The sequence below is a fragment of the Nannospalax galili genome, unplaced genomic scaffold (assembly GCF_000622305.1).
Source record: "Nannospalax galili isolate Female #2095 unplaced genomic scaffold, S.galili_v1.0 scaffold925, whole genome shotgun sequence".
In the NCBI taxonomy this organism is placed as follows: Eukaryota; Metazoa; Chordata; class Mammalia; order Rodentia; family Spalacidae; genus Nannospalax; species Nannospalax galili.
The window spans coordinates 367,762-384,742 of record NW_008353878.1 but is presented as its reverse complement, the minus strand read 5'-3'; the positions used below and the strand labels follow the sequence as shown (position 1 = coordinate 384,742).

General features: G+C 36.3%; 1 protein-coding gene across 4 annotated transcripts in view; it reads left to right on the top strand.

The window, feature by feature from the left end:
- Phf3 (PHD finger protein 3) overlaps positions 1-16,981 on the top strand; it is a 104,193-nt gene that overhangs the window by 58,488 nt on the left and 28,724 nt on the right. For 3 of the 4 annotated variants that reach the window (XM_017802686.2, XM_029554973.1, XM_008850967.3), the window contains 3 exons: positions 955-1,116; positions 6,191-7,943; positions 13,834-14,143. In XM_017802686.2, coding sequence (XP_017658175.1) covers positions 975-1,116; positions 6,191-7,943; positions 13,834-14,143 — 2,205 coding nt within the window. In that variant the 5' untranslated portion in view covers positions 955-974. The remainder of the gene's footprint in view (positions 1-954; positions 1,117-6,190; positions 7,944-13,833; positions 14,144-16,981) is intronic. The other variant, XM_017802685.2, reaches the window with a different exon arrangement.

Here is a 16,981-nt window from a genome sequence, read left to right as displayed (position 1 = left end):
ATGTAATCAAGTTTAAGTGTTCTGGCAGGGATTTGAATCCATACTTTTTGATTTAAATAAAGCATTCTTTATACAAAATATCAACAAATAAGTGTTTAGAATTATATATGCAGGCTGACTTCTAAGGTGGCATTTCTTCTATACAGAAATAAATTTAGTAACAGTGTGAATGCATTGTTAATATTTCCTTGTTGAATCCATACTTTTTGATTTAAATAAAGCATTCTTTATACAAAATATCAACAAATAAGTTTAGAATTATATATGCGGGCTGACTTCTAAGGTGGCATTTCTTCTATACAGAAATAAATTTAATAACAGTGTGAATGCATTGTTAATATTTCCTTCGGTGTCCTCTAGTCCTTTTCTAATATCTCTTCCTACTGATTAGGAGAAAGTAGTTTAATTATATAGCTATCTTCATCATTTGGGGGAAGAAGTTATAGTTTTCATTTTCCTTATTTTTCTTTGTGATTTATTTTACCATTTAAAAGCTACCTGTATTATTCCCGTACATGTAATATAAAGTCTCTAATTAGTATCCTAGCTAGAATTAGAATACTTGGTTCTGTCATGAATCTAGAATCATAGGCTTTTCATGATCTGAAACTCTTTCATACTACCTTATGCAGAATTGAGATGATTAGATATTTCAATATAGTTGCCTATGAAATTCTTAAGGGAATAGCAAATGATAAAAAAGCAATAGTTGAGGTTAAATCAGGAAGGATTATTGCTAATTCTCTGTGAGCAATTACCTCACAAGGTAGACATTTATCACACTAAATTGATGTAGGTGCTTAGTAGTAACAGTATCACATGTTAGCATTTAACCTATATTTTTATGACTAATAGTATCACATTAAAACACTTAGTTTTTTTTTTCTGTACTGCTTTTAAATACTTAACACACCCAATATTTTTAAAATAATTTTTGTTTTTGTCTCTTTCTAGTTGTTGGTCTTGACGATATTATGGATGAAGGAGTTGTTAAAGAAAGTGGTAATGATACCATTGATGAAGAAGAATTGATTTTACCTAACAGGAATTTGAGGGACAGAGTAGAAGACAATTCAGTGAGATCACCAAGAAAATCACCTCGTTTAATGGCACAAGGTAATCCTTCTAAAGAGGTCCAGTTAGAAAACAGGCATAGAAACAGGTGTGGTAGGTCATGAACGTGCTAGGCAGAGCTGTCTCTTCCCTGTCAACCTTCCATCTACCTATCTGTCTAAAGATGGTCTCATACAGCCCAGACTGGCCTCAGACTTGCTGTGTAGCCAAGGCTGGCTTTGAACTCTTTTTTTTTTTTTTTTTTAAACTTTTACAAAAACTTCATTGAGAATTTCATACATGCATATAAGGTGTTTTGATCAAATCCATGCCCACTCCCTCCCCTCCAACATTTCTCATATCTCCCCATCACTTTTTTCTTTTTTTTTATTCTTTCATTTATTTATTTTTATGGGGCTTTTGGCTACTCTAACATTCCCCCCCCCCCCCAAGAGGAATCCCAAAAATCTTTTAAGGATTAAAAACAAGCTCCAAAATACTTTCGACATTTTTGGCCTTTAGAACAGAGTATGTTGCTAAGAGGCCCAAGGACATTTTTACTCTTAGCCAAGAAACTGGCTACTTTTCTTTGGGATCTTTGTACTGTAACGCTGCCTAGCTAATTCCTACCTCCTATTTTTATCATGCCATCCTCTGAAGGTGTTACCCAAATTGCCAACAGGGAATAGGGACGCAGACCGCTCTGGCTTCTTCCATGCTGAACATGGACACAACAGGGTGAGGCAATTGGAGTACCCCTTCAGTGGGTCTATCTAAAAGACTCCCAAATTGCATAACTCTTATCTCTAAGGGGAAAAGAAAGTCCTTGAATTGTGAATAGGAGATGTGAAGGAGAAGTAAAGGCAAGAGTAATTAGCATTACAAGTTCTAGACAGGGAACTAGAAAAAAGTCAGAACACAGCAATTTTCAAACGTTCATTAGAGAGTCCATTGGAGTTTCTTGACAAGGGCTTCCAAAAGCATCCCTCTATTGGGTTCTTCCCCATTTTTCTTTTGTCTTCCAAGGCTGGACTCTAGAGTGATGGATTCAGGATTTGCTTTCAGGTATTTTGGTAGCACCATGGGGAGGCAGGATCAGGGGCTCTCAGGCAGTTCCCTGGGTTCTCAGGCCCTCTGCTAGAGGGAGGCCAGAGCTGGCACTCTCTGGTGGTCTGCTGAGATCCTGGCTTTGAACTCTTAACTCTCCTACCTCTACTGCCTGTTAGGATTATAGGAGTACACCACCATGCTTGAGAGATTTTTAAAACATAAGTATTTTGTAGTGTAAGTATTTTGATAATCAAATTTGAAGCCATGACAACTTGTTTTATTTACTCCTTTCTGATCTCCAGAGGAAGCCACTGTTACCTCTTTTCAAGGCTCTTAGTTATCTCTTTTTGGTTTTTATCTTTATATCTCTGTTACATGTACATGCATTGCTACCTTTTGACTATTTTGATTTATCACTTCCCAGTCTGGATGATAAAAATTTTCTTTTTCTTTTCTTTGAGACAGGGTCTTCCTGTCGTCCCAGCTCGCCTGACACTGACTGCGTAGACCAGGCTGGCCTTGATCTATTTTGTCTCTATCACACAAAATACATTTTCTCATCTTTCTAATATATCGTTTATTAGTGTAGTACTAATTATGTTGTTATGACTATGCTACTGGGGATTATTTAATAAACTATGGTTGCTTTTCTTTTTTATGCAAGTGTTTGACTCTTCAATTTCTTTTTAATTTTCATTTGCTTTGGTAATGACAGCTATTATACACCTAACTATTATGCTAGTTGTCTGAATGTTTTCTCAAGAAGTTGGTGAAAGATGAATTTCATCTGCGTTCTTTGAGCCACTTTGGGTGGGCTAGTGTGTTACTCTGTGAGGCTGTCTCAAACTCCATTCTTCTTAGGAGTCTGTGGTTTGTTCCTCTCTTTTGGCTGAATTTCTTCATTGTTTTGATGTACCTCCTCCTGTAGTTTTATGAGAAAAGGGCACAGGAACACATACTTTTAAGCCTTGTTTTAAGTGCATTGAATTTATTCTCATACTAGGTGGGATCGTGGTTTGGTTGGGTATGTGTAGAATTCAATGTTGGAAGTCTTTTTTTTTTTTTTTTTGTCTTTCTGAGACAGAGTCTCCCTGCTGTTATAGCTGGCCTGGAACTCACTAACTGTGTAGACCAGGCTGGCCTCAAACTCACAGAGATCTGCTTGCCTCTGCCTCCCAGGTGTTGGGACTAAAGGTGTGTACCCCCATGCCCGGCTTTGGAAATCGTTTTGTATTTTAATTAGAATTTTTTATTTTTTACAATTATATACATGTATGTAATGTGCTTTGATCATATCTCCTCCATTTTCCTCTCTTTCCTTTCCCACAATGTTGGAAATATTCCTTCTTCCCAATCTTGTACTTTCATGGTTTTTGGGGGGGGCAGGGTGCCCCACTGCATTTAATTAGGGTTGTTGCATGCATGGACAGAAGTGGGGCATTATGTACTTTTGGAATTTTTTTTAATGTGTATGAGTATATTGCCTGTATGTATGTATGTAAGTGCACCAGTGTCATGTAATGCCTGTGGAGGTCAGTAGAGTTTTGTCAGATCCTCTGGAACTGGAGTTACGGATGGTTGTTAGCTGCCATGTGGGTGCTGGGAATCAAAACCAGGTCCTTTGCAAGAGTTGCTGTTGCTATTAACCGCTGAGCCATCTCTCCAGTCCTGGGCTTTTGGAAATATAAATGTATGACTCAGTTATTGAAAAGTCTTTTCTGGTCTTGGAGGTGTTGCATGGTTGTGTGCTGAAAGCTTGTAGACTCTTTTTAGTCTTTTAATAGAATTTCATGATTGTGGTGTTTTCTGTATTTTATGTATTAAGCTTGGTGATACTCATTAGAAATGTAAGTCTGAAAACTCATTAGAAATGGAAGTCTTTGCCTTCCAAGCGTCAGGTAATAGATACTAGTCCTTCCACTTTATTTTGTGCTTGTTCCCTCCCTCCCTCTCCCTCTCTCCCTCTCTCCTTGCTGAAAATTTCTCATTGTTTTCCCCAAACCTTTCTATCAAGTTTTGTAGTTTCTAATTCTCAAATGTTCCTTTGTTTGGTTTGGGGGATGGCCCTTTAGATGACATTCTTTTTATTTGTATCATAGCTTTTATTGTTAAATACTAATATCTTTTGTCTTTGCTAAGATCATCAAGATGTTTTGTTTTTGTTTTATGTGTGTTATATGTACATCCTTGGGGGCTTGTGAGTTACGTGCATGCATGTGTGTGTCTGAAGGCCAGAGGACAATGTCAGGTATATTTCTCCATCACCTTCCACCTTAGTTTTTGAGTCAGTGTCTCTCACTGAACTAGGAACTCAGTGATTCACATAGGCTAGTTGGTCAGTGAGCTCCAGGGATTGTCTTGTCACTCCCTCCCCTGCAGTTCTTGCATTGCGGGTTCCAGATGCATGCTGCCCTTACATGTGTTGTTGTTGATGATCTGAGCTCAGGTCCTCATGATTGCATAGTAGGCATGTCATTGACTGAGCCATCTTCCTAGGCCATATTTTTAAAAGTTATTGAGTGCTTCCCACATGTCCAGAGATTGTGAGTCCTGGAGGAAATAGAAAGAATCCTAAAGAATAGGGTTACTGTGTAATTACTCTCCCCTGGGACACTGTAGAGTAAAAGGGTACTACTGTTACTTACACCAGGATCTGGGATTGTTTCCAGTTAAAAGAAGAAATAGTCCTTCTTTAACTGGTGAGGTATACCTTTAATCCTGGCATAAAGAGGGCATAGGCAGACCTATCATAGTGAGTTCTAGGCCAGGTAGGACTACATAGTGAAACACTGTCTCAAAAAAAAAATTGCTGGGTATAGTTGACTCATGCCATTAACCCCAGGCAGATCTCTGTGAGATCAAGCCTGGTTTAGTCTACATAGCAAGTTTCAGGCCAGCTGGGGCTCTAGGGATCCCTGTCTCAAATACCAACAAAAAAAAAAGAAAGAAAGAAAAGAAAAAGCCTTACTGTCTGATGATAAGTGACAAATTAGGGAAATGTTCAAAGTAGTAGCATAATAGGATTTTATTTTGAATGAACAATTTTAAAAGAACTTGACTTGTTATGAGAAGTTGATTTAGAGATACTAGCTGGACATATTTCATAGTTGTATTTTGCTTTTTGTGATTTTTTTTTATCTTTTTTGTAATTCATTTTACTTGGTATTTCTCTTTCCTCTGGAAAACTTACCAGGATAGGAAAAAGGGAGAATTATGTAATAGACTCTATTAGGAGCATTGCCCTATAAAATTCTTTTGCTTTCCTTATATAAGTCCTTGGCTTAGTTATTCATTTCTTTGGCAAACTTTCTTTAGGAATAGCTTAGGGACTGGAGATGTAGCTCACTTGTTAGAGTTCTTGCCTGGCATGCAGAGGTCTAGGTTTGATCCTCAACACCACATAAATCAGATGTAGTGGCAGCAGCCTATAATCCCAGCACTTGGAAGGTGGAGGGAGGAGGATCAGATGTTGAATGAAGGTCTCCTTGGAGTTCAAGGCCAGTCTAGGGCACATGAGACTGTCTAAGAAAGAAAGGAAGGGTAGGGGGAGATCCAACATAAAATGGTGGTATGCTAGAAATGTATTAAAATAGGAATTAGAGGGTTTTTTTGCAGTTACATACTGAATTCCAACAGCTCTTAGTAGAGATGGTTTTGTTTGTGAAAAGATTTTACTGACATTAGGACTTACATGATTTTAAATAGAAATATTTGATGTGTGATAATCTTTCTTTAAGACAGGCATTATTAATGGTAAAGGAAGCCTTTTTTGTACTTAAATTTCCATCCCTTCTTCTGGAAAAGAAACTAGTTGAAAACATTTCTTGTAAATTATATCAGCCTGAATTTTATAGAGGTTTCCCTTTTCAGAATAAAAAAAAAACCAAAAACTTCCAATAAAAGTCAAATTAACCTAAAAATTAAGTATATTAATGTGTATATAATCAATCATTAGTAACTGTCAGTACACATTTGTTGAAATGATCAGATAAGTTTAATAGCTTAGAATAAAGAAGTAATATATTCTAAACTCTTCTGAAATATAAGCACATAGCTAAATTATTTTTATTTTTTTTCCCTGTGATAGAACAAGTAAGAAGTTTGCGACAAAGCACTCTTGCCAAGCGTTCAAATGCAGCACCTCTGAGTAGCACAAAAAAAGCATCTGTGAAGACTGTGTCTGCCCTGAAGGCTGGGGTGAAACCATCAGAAAGATGTCAGGTTAAAGAAGAAGTTTTTGCATCATTGAAATCCGAGTACCCTAAGGAGACTAGAAGGAGCAGCCGACACTCTGAACACAGTGAAGTGGTACCAGAAGTTTCCGTATCTTCAAGTAATTCCTCAGTATCACCTTGTGTTGAAATGAAGGATGACACTGGCTTAGATCCCAAGCGTGAGTGTAATAACCAAGGTGAAGCAAGCGTGCCATCTCATGAATTAGATTGCCCGCTTCTTTCAGAGACCTGTGCTGCTATTGAAGAGAAGAGTGAAGCCCTGATGGAGTGTGAGATTAAGACTGTCAGTGCCCCATTGTTTAAGTTTTCAGATAAAGAAGATGAACAGAATGATCCTGTTTCAGGTAAAGTGGATGAAACTATTGAAGAAAGAAGAGTAAAGGGAAAAGTTGAACAAGAATCAAAGGAGATAAAGTTACCCCATGAAGGTAACCAAATGATTGAAGAACCTGAATCTTCTGATACATCTGGAGATTCTGTTTGTACAGATGCAAATAAGGCAGAAAAGAGCCTGCTAGGTTTGTCTAGTTCAGTGGACGAAGTGGCTGAACGTAATTTGGAATTGAAGAACACCACGGATATTGTTGATAAAGCTGAGAACTCCCTTCAACAAAATCAGATGGAAACACTGGGGTATTGTGAAGACATGGAGTCCAATGATGCTCAGTTACAGAGCACAGAGTTTAGTAAATCAGATTTGAAGGTGGTTGATACTTGTGCTTTTGAACCAGAAACTAGTACTTTAAGAAATAATATTTGTGATGTATCTGACCAAAATTCCAAAGAGTTGAATATTATTCAGAGTATTAAAGTGGAGTCTCTTGAAACAGCAGATCTTCAGGATAATAGAAGTAGTTTAGAGCCCCCAGACATAAAACCCAAACACACAAAATCTGTAGCTCATTCTAAACAAAGCATGACCACAGAGACCCCAAGGAGAACTGTTGCAGCAAAACACGAAGTAGTTCATAACAAAACTAAAGCTAATGTCAAAAGAGTGAAACGAAATGTTGATGAACCAGAATCCCAGCATGATTTTCACAGGCCAGTCAAAGTACGAAAAAAACAAGTTGATAAGTATTCAAAGAATCAGAGTTGTAATTCTGGTGTTAAATCTGTGAAAAGCCAAGCTCATTCTTTATTGAAAAAAACATCACAGGATCAAAATTTAGTGCAAATTTCTAAACCTTTAACTCATTCTCTTAACGATAAGCTTCATGGTCACCCTAGCTGCTCTAAGGAGCTTCCTCATCCTGCACAAACTGGACACCTACTACATTCTAGCCAGAAACAGTGCCATAAGCCTCAGCAACAGGCACCAGCAGTGAAAATCACTAGCCATGTGAAGGAAGAACAGGAGCATCCAGGCGGTGAGCATCTTAAGGATGAGGACAAACTGAAACTAAAAAAACTTGAGAAGAATGTACAACCTCGCCAGAGGCGAAGTAGCCGAAGTTTTTCCTTGGATGAGCCACCATTGTTCATTCCAGACAACATAGCAACTGTAAAAAAAGAAGGCTCAGATCATGGCTCCTCATTTGAAAGCAAATACATGTGGACCCCCAGCAAGCAGTGTGGGTTTTGCAGAAAACCACATGGCAACAGGTGTGTGTGCGTGTGCATGTATGTGTGTGTGTGCGTGTGTGTACATTGAGCAACTTGTAGGAGGCGGGATGGGATCACTGTGAGAACTTTCTAATATAAAAAGAAATTATTTAATACACACAGACTTCTGAAAACCCTGCATCAGTCCTGGATAAATGATAGAAACATGGAGCCACTGAATTTACAACTAGATCATCCTAGAATATTTAAAATAGCATAGTCTGACCAGTAGATGATATTCATGGAAATGTTTTGTTATTGTAACCAGTTAGAATGTAATGTAGTCATTTCATCTGATAAAAACCCAAACCCTTTTGCTAATCAGAAAATTGTTATGCTGCCTTGGGACTGGAGGTTGTATGTTATTTTATCTGGCTGGAGAAGAACTAGTAATAAAGTGTGAAGGCCTTAATGGAATTGCCATTTTTCTTTGGAAGCTGTTAGTTTTTAAATGATGTAGGACAACTATCCAGCTACTGTAATTTCAAAACCACCAGACTTGATCTTGAAATGAAATTATAGTAAAAGTAACTGTTAAATTACCTAGCTAAATTTTGTATGTAATATAGAATAGAGTGAAAATACATACTTATTTTGGAATGTTTTATTGGTTTCAAGAATTTCTTGTGAGTTCTATTAGAATTTTAGAATTGATTTTTACCACTACTTCTCATTATAGGGATATTGTGGATGCTGTTTTTCATAGTTTATGATGTGGTTTCCCCACCTCCAGTGTTTTCATTTGCTTTTTTAAGAAAGGAAAGAGAAGAGAGGAAATAGAGTGTGCAGTTACAAGATGGTGCTGGAGCGTTGGCATTGCTGTTGGACCTTCTAGCAACGCCTACATGATAAAAAGATATCATAACTTGTATACCATATTATCTTTGCTATAGAAGTGAAACGATAGAGTGATTTTTTTTCCAAGATCTATTAGATTACATAAAAATGAAATCAGATTTAGAAATGGTCAATTAGTCAATGGTGGTGTATACATCATTTTATTGGGGTGAGTGGGAGAATGAGATTGTTAAAGTTTTATACCTCAAGGAGTTTTCTTTTTTTCTTTTTGGCTTTTTTCATTTTGAGACACAGAGTAAATGTAGCACAGTCTGACTTGGAACTCACAATGTAATCCAGGCTCTCCTGGACATTGGAGTCCTCTTGCCTCAGCCTTTATTGTTCTGAGATCTTTATGATTTATATTATAGCCTATTTTTAATGTCAGGAATAACTTTATAACAAAGTATATTCCAATTTTTAAATTTTGTGATTGGTTTGATTGAATGTGATGCTACCTTTTCTTAGTTACATGCTTTATATGGTTTTATTTTTACAGTACACTTTTACAGCCTACTCTTTCAGAACTGTTGCTTCTAAGTGTCCCTTTAATAGATGCCAGGCCTTTTATGTCTTTTAGAATCTTTTGAAAATTATAACACTGGCTTGTGCCTAGAAACATAGAATAGGAACCTTAAGTACAACTCCAGCATAGAGTTGGAAAACTGTTCAGTATGTTATAGTATAGCTTTTAATAGATAAATTTTGTTGCAAAGCTCAATCTTCAAGAGTTTGTCCATACTCTTTAATGGTGGCTATTACTTCAACAATTATTTTTGTAAGATGATCCGGTAATCCATTAATTTTTTTTTTTTAACTTAGTGCTACCTTTTGGGTCTACTGTATAAAATCTGGAGGGGTTTTTTGTTTTGGTTTGGTTTTTTATTTTTTTGGTTTCACACTGGAAAATAACTTAGAATGGTAGTTGTACCAGGACTTGGGTGTTCACCCTGTGTAACCTACCTCAATAATGTGTAATAACATTGTAAACAGTTTGTTTCTGAAGTAGCTTTCAGACCCTTCAGTAATCTTTCAGTCATGTGAATAAAGAAGCCTATGTAATTGGTTGGTTTTTTTCTTACATATTTATCTTCATTGCTACTTTGTTACATTGTCCTTGTCTATATTGAATACTTAAAAGGTACTTTTCACAGTCTGTAATTTTCCAGTTTTAATTCACATGTAAAATACTAATTTATTAGGTAAATACATGGGAATGATTTTAATGATTTGGTCTCACATGCTAGTCACACTGAAACCTATTGATAATAGTACTTCGTAGCAGTAAAGGCTTAATTCTTCAGCTTTTTACACATATTGCAGCTAGAGGTAGCTTCCTTGTACAAGTGTTCAGTCGGATATTATGTTTTATATTATGGATCATCGTGGCATAATGTGTTAGAACATTTTACCATAAGTAACTTCTGTCGTTATCCTGAAGACAGTTGTATCTTTTTAACATGCTGTGTGCACCTTTTTCTTCCATTTATTTTCCTGATACAGCCATGTATCAAAAATATTTAATATACTTAAAAAATGACCCGGGCCATTTATTTTTAAATAAATGTGATTTTTGAACTTCTATCACTGTAAGCTGATAGGTGAATTGAAAGGAGCTATCTTAGCCTTTTCATATCTGTCTTGCATTTCTGTTTCCACTTCTTTCTAGAAGAGCTTGCATCTTTAATTTGATTGTACTTTCTTTGCCCCAGTTACAGATTAATATATTGAGTGAAGTTTCAAAAGCAAGCCAAAAAAGTCTCCTTAGAAATATGGATTAATAGTTTTATATTCAGTCAAGAAAACTTAATTCTAAGAAGGACCTTCCTATTCAGAATAAATAATTTTAGTTTTCTCAGGACTTTATGTTTTATACTGGTGTTTTTCTCTGCAGGTTAACCATAACATGATTAGTGTTATGTGGAATCGAATCCTTTCATTTTAGAAGAGTATTTATGTAGTCACGTGTTCTAGGCTGTCATGTAAAACACTCAGCAGATCTGAAGCCGGGCATTCCATTAATCCCAGGAGAGTCAGGCAGATCTCAAGAGTTCAGGCCAGCTAGGGCAATGTAAATGAGACCCTGTCTAAGAACAGAACAACACAGTTCAGATCTGGAGGCCCATCTTGTAATGCCGTCAGTGTTAATTTATGACCAGTATTTGTTAAGAACAGATGTTCTCAGTTGACTCTAGCTTACTTTAACAACAGAAATTTTCCAAAAATGTTTTCTGGCTCATGCCAAAAAATAAAAGATTAAAAATTTAAGTTGCTTTCTGTTGCCTTATAGTAGATCTGATTTAGTTTTTGTTTTCACTCTCAGTTTGTGTATGAATATAGTAGGAAAAGGTATGAATGATCATTACTGCATTTTTTTTCAGTTAATGGATTTGGTTGAGTTTACACAGCATTGGTTTTTATTTTTGCATTTTGTTTTGTTTTGTTTTTTACATACAGGCTCTACTATTTCTTTAAAGAAATGTCTCCATATCTTAATCAGAAATTTGAACACAGGACAGGAAATGGAATAGTAATTGCTGGCTAGTTCACTGCTGCATCTGCTATATTCCCTTTATCTCATTCTTTTAAAATAGTGCAATATCCTGAAAAGGAGTGTGTGTGGGGGGTGTCAGTCTCTCCCTCCCTCTCTCCCTTTTGCTCTATCTATCCCTTACCTTTTCAAAAATACATCATTTCAAAGGTTCATAGTACTTCTAAGTTTTGACATAAAATAGGTATTTACAGTTTTGAGTAATTGACCCTGTTATAGTAAAGTAGATTTAATTTTTCCCTCAGACACTAGGGAGTTTTCTATCACTGTCATTTCTCTTGATTTCATAGGAAGTTTTATTTAAACACATTGCTTTTAAAGCAGAAAACAGACTACTAAGATAACATCTTTAGATGACACAAGAGATTTGTTTTTCACAACTTCGTGTTTGAGTGTAGGCATTTCTAAAGTGAGCTTGAAATCAGGCATGGTGAAATAATTACTTGATAGAGTATATGATCACAGAGCAGAGTATGACTCCCTGGTTAAGTCAGATGAAAGCTGGGAAACACTTTGCCATACTCTATAGCTTGACATTTAGTACTGAAATGCATTTTGCCTGCTTTGAAGAAAACATAATAGAGCTGTACTTATGGAAGTGATGATTGGTTTTCTTTCACTACCACAAAGCTATTCATACTAGATGGGTGGTTCCCAGAAATAGCATTGTTTAGACTTTGCAATCAGAAGGGGAAGAAATTAAGGCATTAAAAATTAAAACATTAAAGAATTGTTCAAATTTCCTCCCTTCCTGATTGCCTGGAACATCTGCATCATTGAAACTACAAAGCCATCAAGAATACTACATTTTGCCGGGCATGGTAGCCTGTGCCTTTAATCCCAGAACTTGGGAGGCAGAGGCAGGTAGATCTTTGTGAGTTCAAAGCCAGCCTGGTCCAGGCCAGCTGGGACTACAGGGAGACCCTGTCTCAAAAAGAACCCCCCCACCAAAAAAAAAAGAAAACCCCAAAATTTTTCAAATGTTTTCTTGGCTTGTGAGTGAAAACACTGCATATTTTTATTTCCAACCCAAGTATATCTTTGGGATGGTGGGGATTGACTGATAGAACTGACAACAGATATTACCACTGCAGACAAAGAATGACTAAATGTGGATAGGTTTCCTTTACGCTCAGCAGTAGTTTGGCACACAGGAAAAGTGCACACAAGGATGAAGAGAAGGAGTAACGCTGTAGAGGAATGAGGTATTTGGCATCACTTTAAACATACTTCCTAAAAGTAGTGCTCAAATTTCTACATTTCCGGCATGAAATCAGGACCTTGTGTATATTTAAAGTTGGCCAGGCCAGTCAGATTATTAACTTTTAACATTGCTTCTGTCAGACATGTTTTTAAGAGGAGTTGAACATTTTGGGTAGTACCACTGTTAGCAATCAGTGTCACAAAGTCCTTAAATGTTTAAGGAATATCCCTAAGTCTTCCAAACACCATGAATTGCCCTGAAGAAGAAAAAGGGAATGTTAAACATGAGTATTTGATGTGAGCTTTGTATTTTTCCTACATTAGAGTTGCTGATCAAGTTGATTTGCCATTTTATATTTGCAAAAGTAGTTGCAAATACTCTGTTAGGAAAATGACAATTCTTTTTGAATCAAAACTTAACAAGCCTGGATTTGACTTCTAGTTAGAGAAGTTACTTCTTAACTAAAAATGGGAAAAAAGGGAAAACTTGATCAGAGGTTTAAAGTCCAATTTGAATACTAATACATTAAGTCAATTTTGATGTTTATTTGGGAAAGTGAGCTGATTACCTAAAGCATGTGTGTTAACTAAAAAAGTACTTCACACCCAAAAGTATATAAAATCATGACACCTTGGGCCAGAATACTTCAAGTTACAGACTGGTTAATAAGAATTTGAAAGACACCATTGTTAGTTTTTTACTTACATTTTTTTTTTCTGTTTGTCTTTTAAAACAATATTCTTAAAAATTTTTTGGTCCTTTAGAAACAGGGTTTCCCTGTAGCCCCAGCTGACTTGAAGTTCACTGTGTAGACCAGGCTGACCTCCACCTCATAGAGATCCACCTGCCTCTGTCTCCAGAGTGCTGGGACTAAAGGTCTGTGCTACAAAACCTGGCCAGTTTTTATTTTTGATAAGTCCTCCAGTGTTCTGTACTAGTTCAGTATGCAAATATAACTTTAACCTGCATGAATTGTGGTCAGTTCTCACCACCGTTCCTTAAGTGGGGAGACTCCCTATTTGGCTTTGGGACCAGTTTTCATCTGATGCTGTTTTGTGTCCTCATCCCTACTGTTTTTTTTTGTTTTTTTTTTTATGATTTCTACTAGAGAGGAAGGCATGTACTTGATTTAAAACTTACATTTTCTTGGGATATTTCTTGACGACTTGATCCATGTTAAATTTAGGATTAAGTGGAAAACCATGCATGATATTTGAATATTAAATATAATTCAGTTTCACTTGACATTAACTTTTAAAAAGGAAATCACAGGGTTTTTTTTCTTCTCCTCTTTCCAGGTTTATGGTTGGCTGCGGGAGATGTGATGACTGGTTTCATGGTGATTGTGTTGGGTTAAGTCTTTCTCAAGCACAACAGATGGGAGAGGAAGACAAGGAATATGTTTGTGTAAAATGCTGTGCTGAAGAAGATAAAAAGACTGAAATATTAGACACAGATATTTTGGAAAGCCAGACTGCAGTTGAAGTCCAGAATGAAGATAAAACAGTAGAGTGTGAAAAGCTTGGCTTATCTAAACACATGATAGCAAATGACAAAAGTAAATACATGGATGATACAGTAAAGCACAAGGTCAAAATTTTAAAAAGGGTAAGCTTTTTGTTATTACACGTGTTAACATTAAGAGCTTTGTAGGGACCCAAGTTACATTTAGAAATTTTCCTCTCAGCTTTCAATGTTACGATATGCATTCTTACCTTTTCCTGAGTTAGATTTTGCTGAGAGCAGGTAGTGACAGCTTTAGAATATGCACAGTTTTTCCTTAAAATCTTTCGTGTTATCTCCAGGCTGTTGTTCTATATTTGAATTTTTGTTGTAGAGTGTGACTATGTGAACTAAGTATAAATTGTATTTTCTAAGGTTTTAAAATGCTTTTTTTCATTGTAAATATTTTACCAATTAACCATTTTGTATTTTCAAGTTGGAAGTGTGATTTTTCTTTCTGTAAGAAAAAATTTTGGGTAACTTTTAACTCCCATGTTTGCTTGGAAATCATAGCCCCTACCTTTTCTCTTAAAATGTGTTTTTTTAACAAATTAATTTTTCCTGGTCTGACATTTTTAAACTACCTTCTAGAAGTATAGTCTAAATAGATTCAATATATTTTATCTTTAAAAGGAGAAACATAGAATGCAGCACTGTATCTGATGTTTTCTTTCCTTACCTGTGATTTTTCTTATTCTTGATTTGTTGTAAAATACTGAAGAACAAAGCAATGGCTATAAATGTATAAGAATAAGCAAATAAAATTAGTCATCCACAAGGACAAGTAATTCATTAATTTCAAGTCAAGAAATGGCCTTCTCATGAGTCCAGCCATTCTGGTGTTAATGAGCCAAACTGCATTTCTAGGAAAAGAAATCCCTTTTGAAAGGATCTCAGCAGTGTGTGTCTTTACTTCTAAGCAGCTATAGTTAGAAAGTTCCTCAGTTAAAGCTGGAATTTAACCCACAGAAACATTTTAGTTCTCTGAAGCCTCCCAATTGGTAAAGGGTTTTTCCCAGTATGATCATTAAAGAGAACCTGAGCTTGTTCTTTGAGCACTGTCTCTCCATTATTTACAGACTCGATTCTTTCAGATACCCCCTTTATGACAAATTTTGATTAATTTCTAGTTTGTCAGATCCTTGTGGCATTCAACATTTTCTGTCTGACAAGATTTTTGGAGAATTAGATTTTTTCCTGATATTTGCTATTAGTTGATTGGGCTAGCATCAAATTCATCTATAGTAAGAACTCCATTAAGAACATTTTACGTATGTCATTAACTATTATTATGTTTTGTATACAATTTCTTGGCTATTTGAAAATGTATTGTCATTTAGCTGAATTGTATCTATCTGACCAAAAAGACATTATAAAATGTTAACAATATTTTGAGAAGTAGTCAGAAGTTAGTGTGATTTTTATAGATTCATGAAACATTGAAGTAATTGTTGCTTCCTTTTTGATCGTGAACTCTTTTAAGTCTTTGAACCAATATAGTGGTAGTTTGTGGTGTCTGCTTTTTACAAGCCACTTCTTATCCCTATATTTTTATGTTGAATCATTTATTGAGTTCCTGTTGTATGCCAGGAATGCTACCACCAGGCTTAGAGATGTGACACTAAAATACATTTCTACCCAAAAGCTGGATGTAGTGGCACATGCCTTTAATCCCAGCACTCGGGAGGCAGAGACAGGCAGCAGGTATCTGTGAGATCAAGGCTAGCATGGTCTGCATAGTGATTTCGAGGCTAGCTGGGGATCCAGGGAGACCCTGTCTCAAAAAAAAACAAAAACAAACAAATAAAACCCAATGAAGCAAAACAAAACCTACTCTGAAGGAATTAGAGAACTGAAAAGTTAGAAATGGATTATTTAGAGAAAATAGTTTTTATGTATATATACTTTATCTTGATACTTATGATTATATATATACATGGTTGTTCCTGTTTTTCAAGGTTAATATGAGTGATTAATTTCTCTCAAGCATCTCAGAATTCTAGTTTCACTAATAATTCTTTGTAGTTTACAATTAAGAACAAAGTAGCATCTACATTGAATGTATCCAAGGTAGTTAAAATCGCAGGTTGACACTGAGAGTATAATTGATACCTTTATTGTAGTTGAATGAGACTCATTTGCTTTAGAAATACAGTGCAAAATTCAGGTGCTCATTTCTTCACAATCTCTTTCCATATCTGCAGCCATCTTACAATTTTGACTGCCTTATATCTAATATTCCTTCTAATGTTAACAGGAACATTGTCTTTGTAGCCTCTTTTCCTCCTTTATAGGATATTATATGCTCTGTAAAAACGTGGTCTACATAGTGAGTTCCAGGACAGCTGGGGCTACAGGGAGACCCTGTCTCAAAAAGACCGAAAAAAAAAAAAAAAGCTGCTTAACAAATAGATTTGAAATGAAAGACTGAATCTTCTATATCCTCCCCCTCCCCCGAGATAGGCTCTCACTGTGTAACCTTGGCCAGCCTGCAGCTCACTATATAGATTGAACTGGCCTCTGACTCACTGAGATCCGTTTGCCTGTGCCTCCTGAGTGCTGAGAATAAAAGCATGTGCCACCATGCCTGGCAGAATCTTCTATTTTCTAATAGATTTATTTTTATCTTAAAGTAGTATAAATGTTGGCTGGATTTACAAATGTTTGGTTTTGGGCGTGGTGGTGCTCAGCTTTAATCCTAGCACTTTGGAAGGCAGAGACAGGTGGATCTCTGTGAGTTCAAGGCCAACCTGGTCTACATAGCAAGTACCAGGCTAGCTGGAGCTACAGGGAGACCCTGTCTCAAAAAAAGTAAAAAATATGCTAGGTGTGGTGGCACATGCCTTTAATCCCAGCACTTGGGAGAGGCAGGCAGATCTCTGTGAGTTCAACGCCAGCCTGGTCTACATAGTGAGTTCCAGGACAGCTGGGGCTACAGGGAGA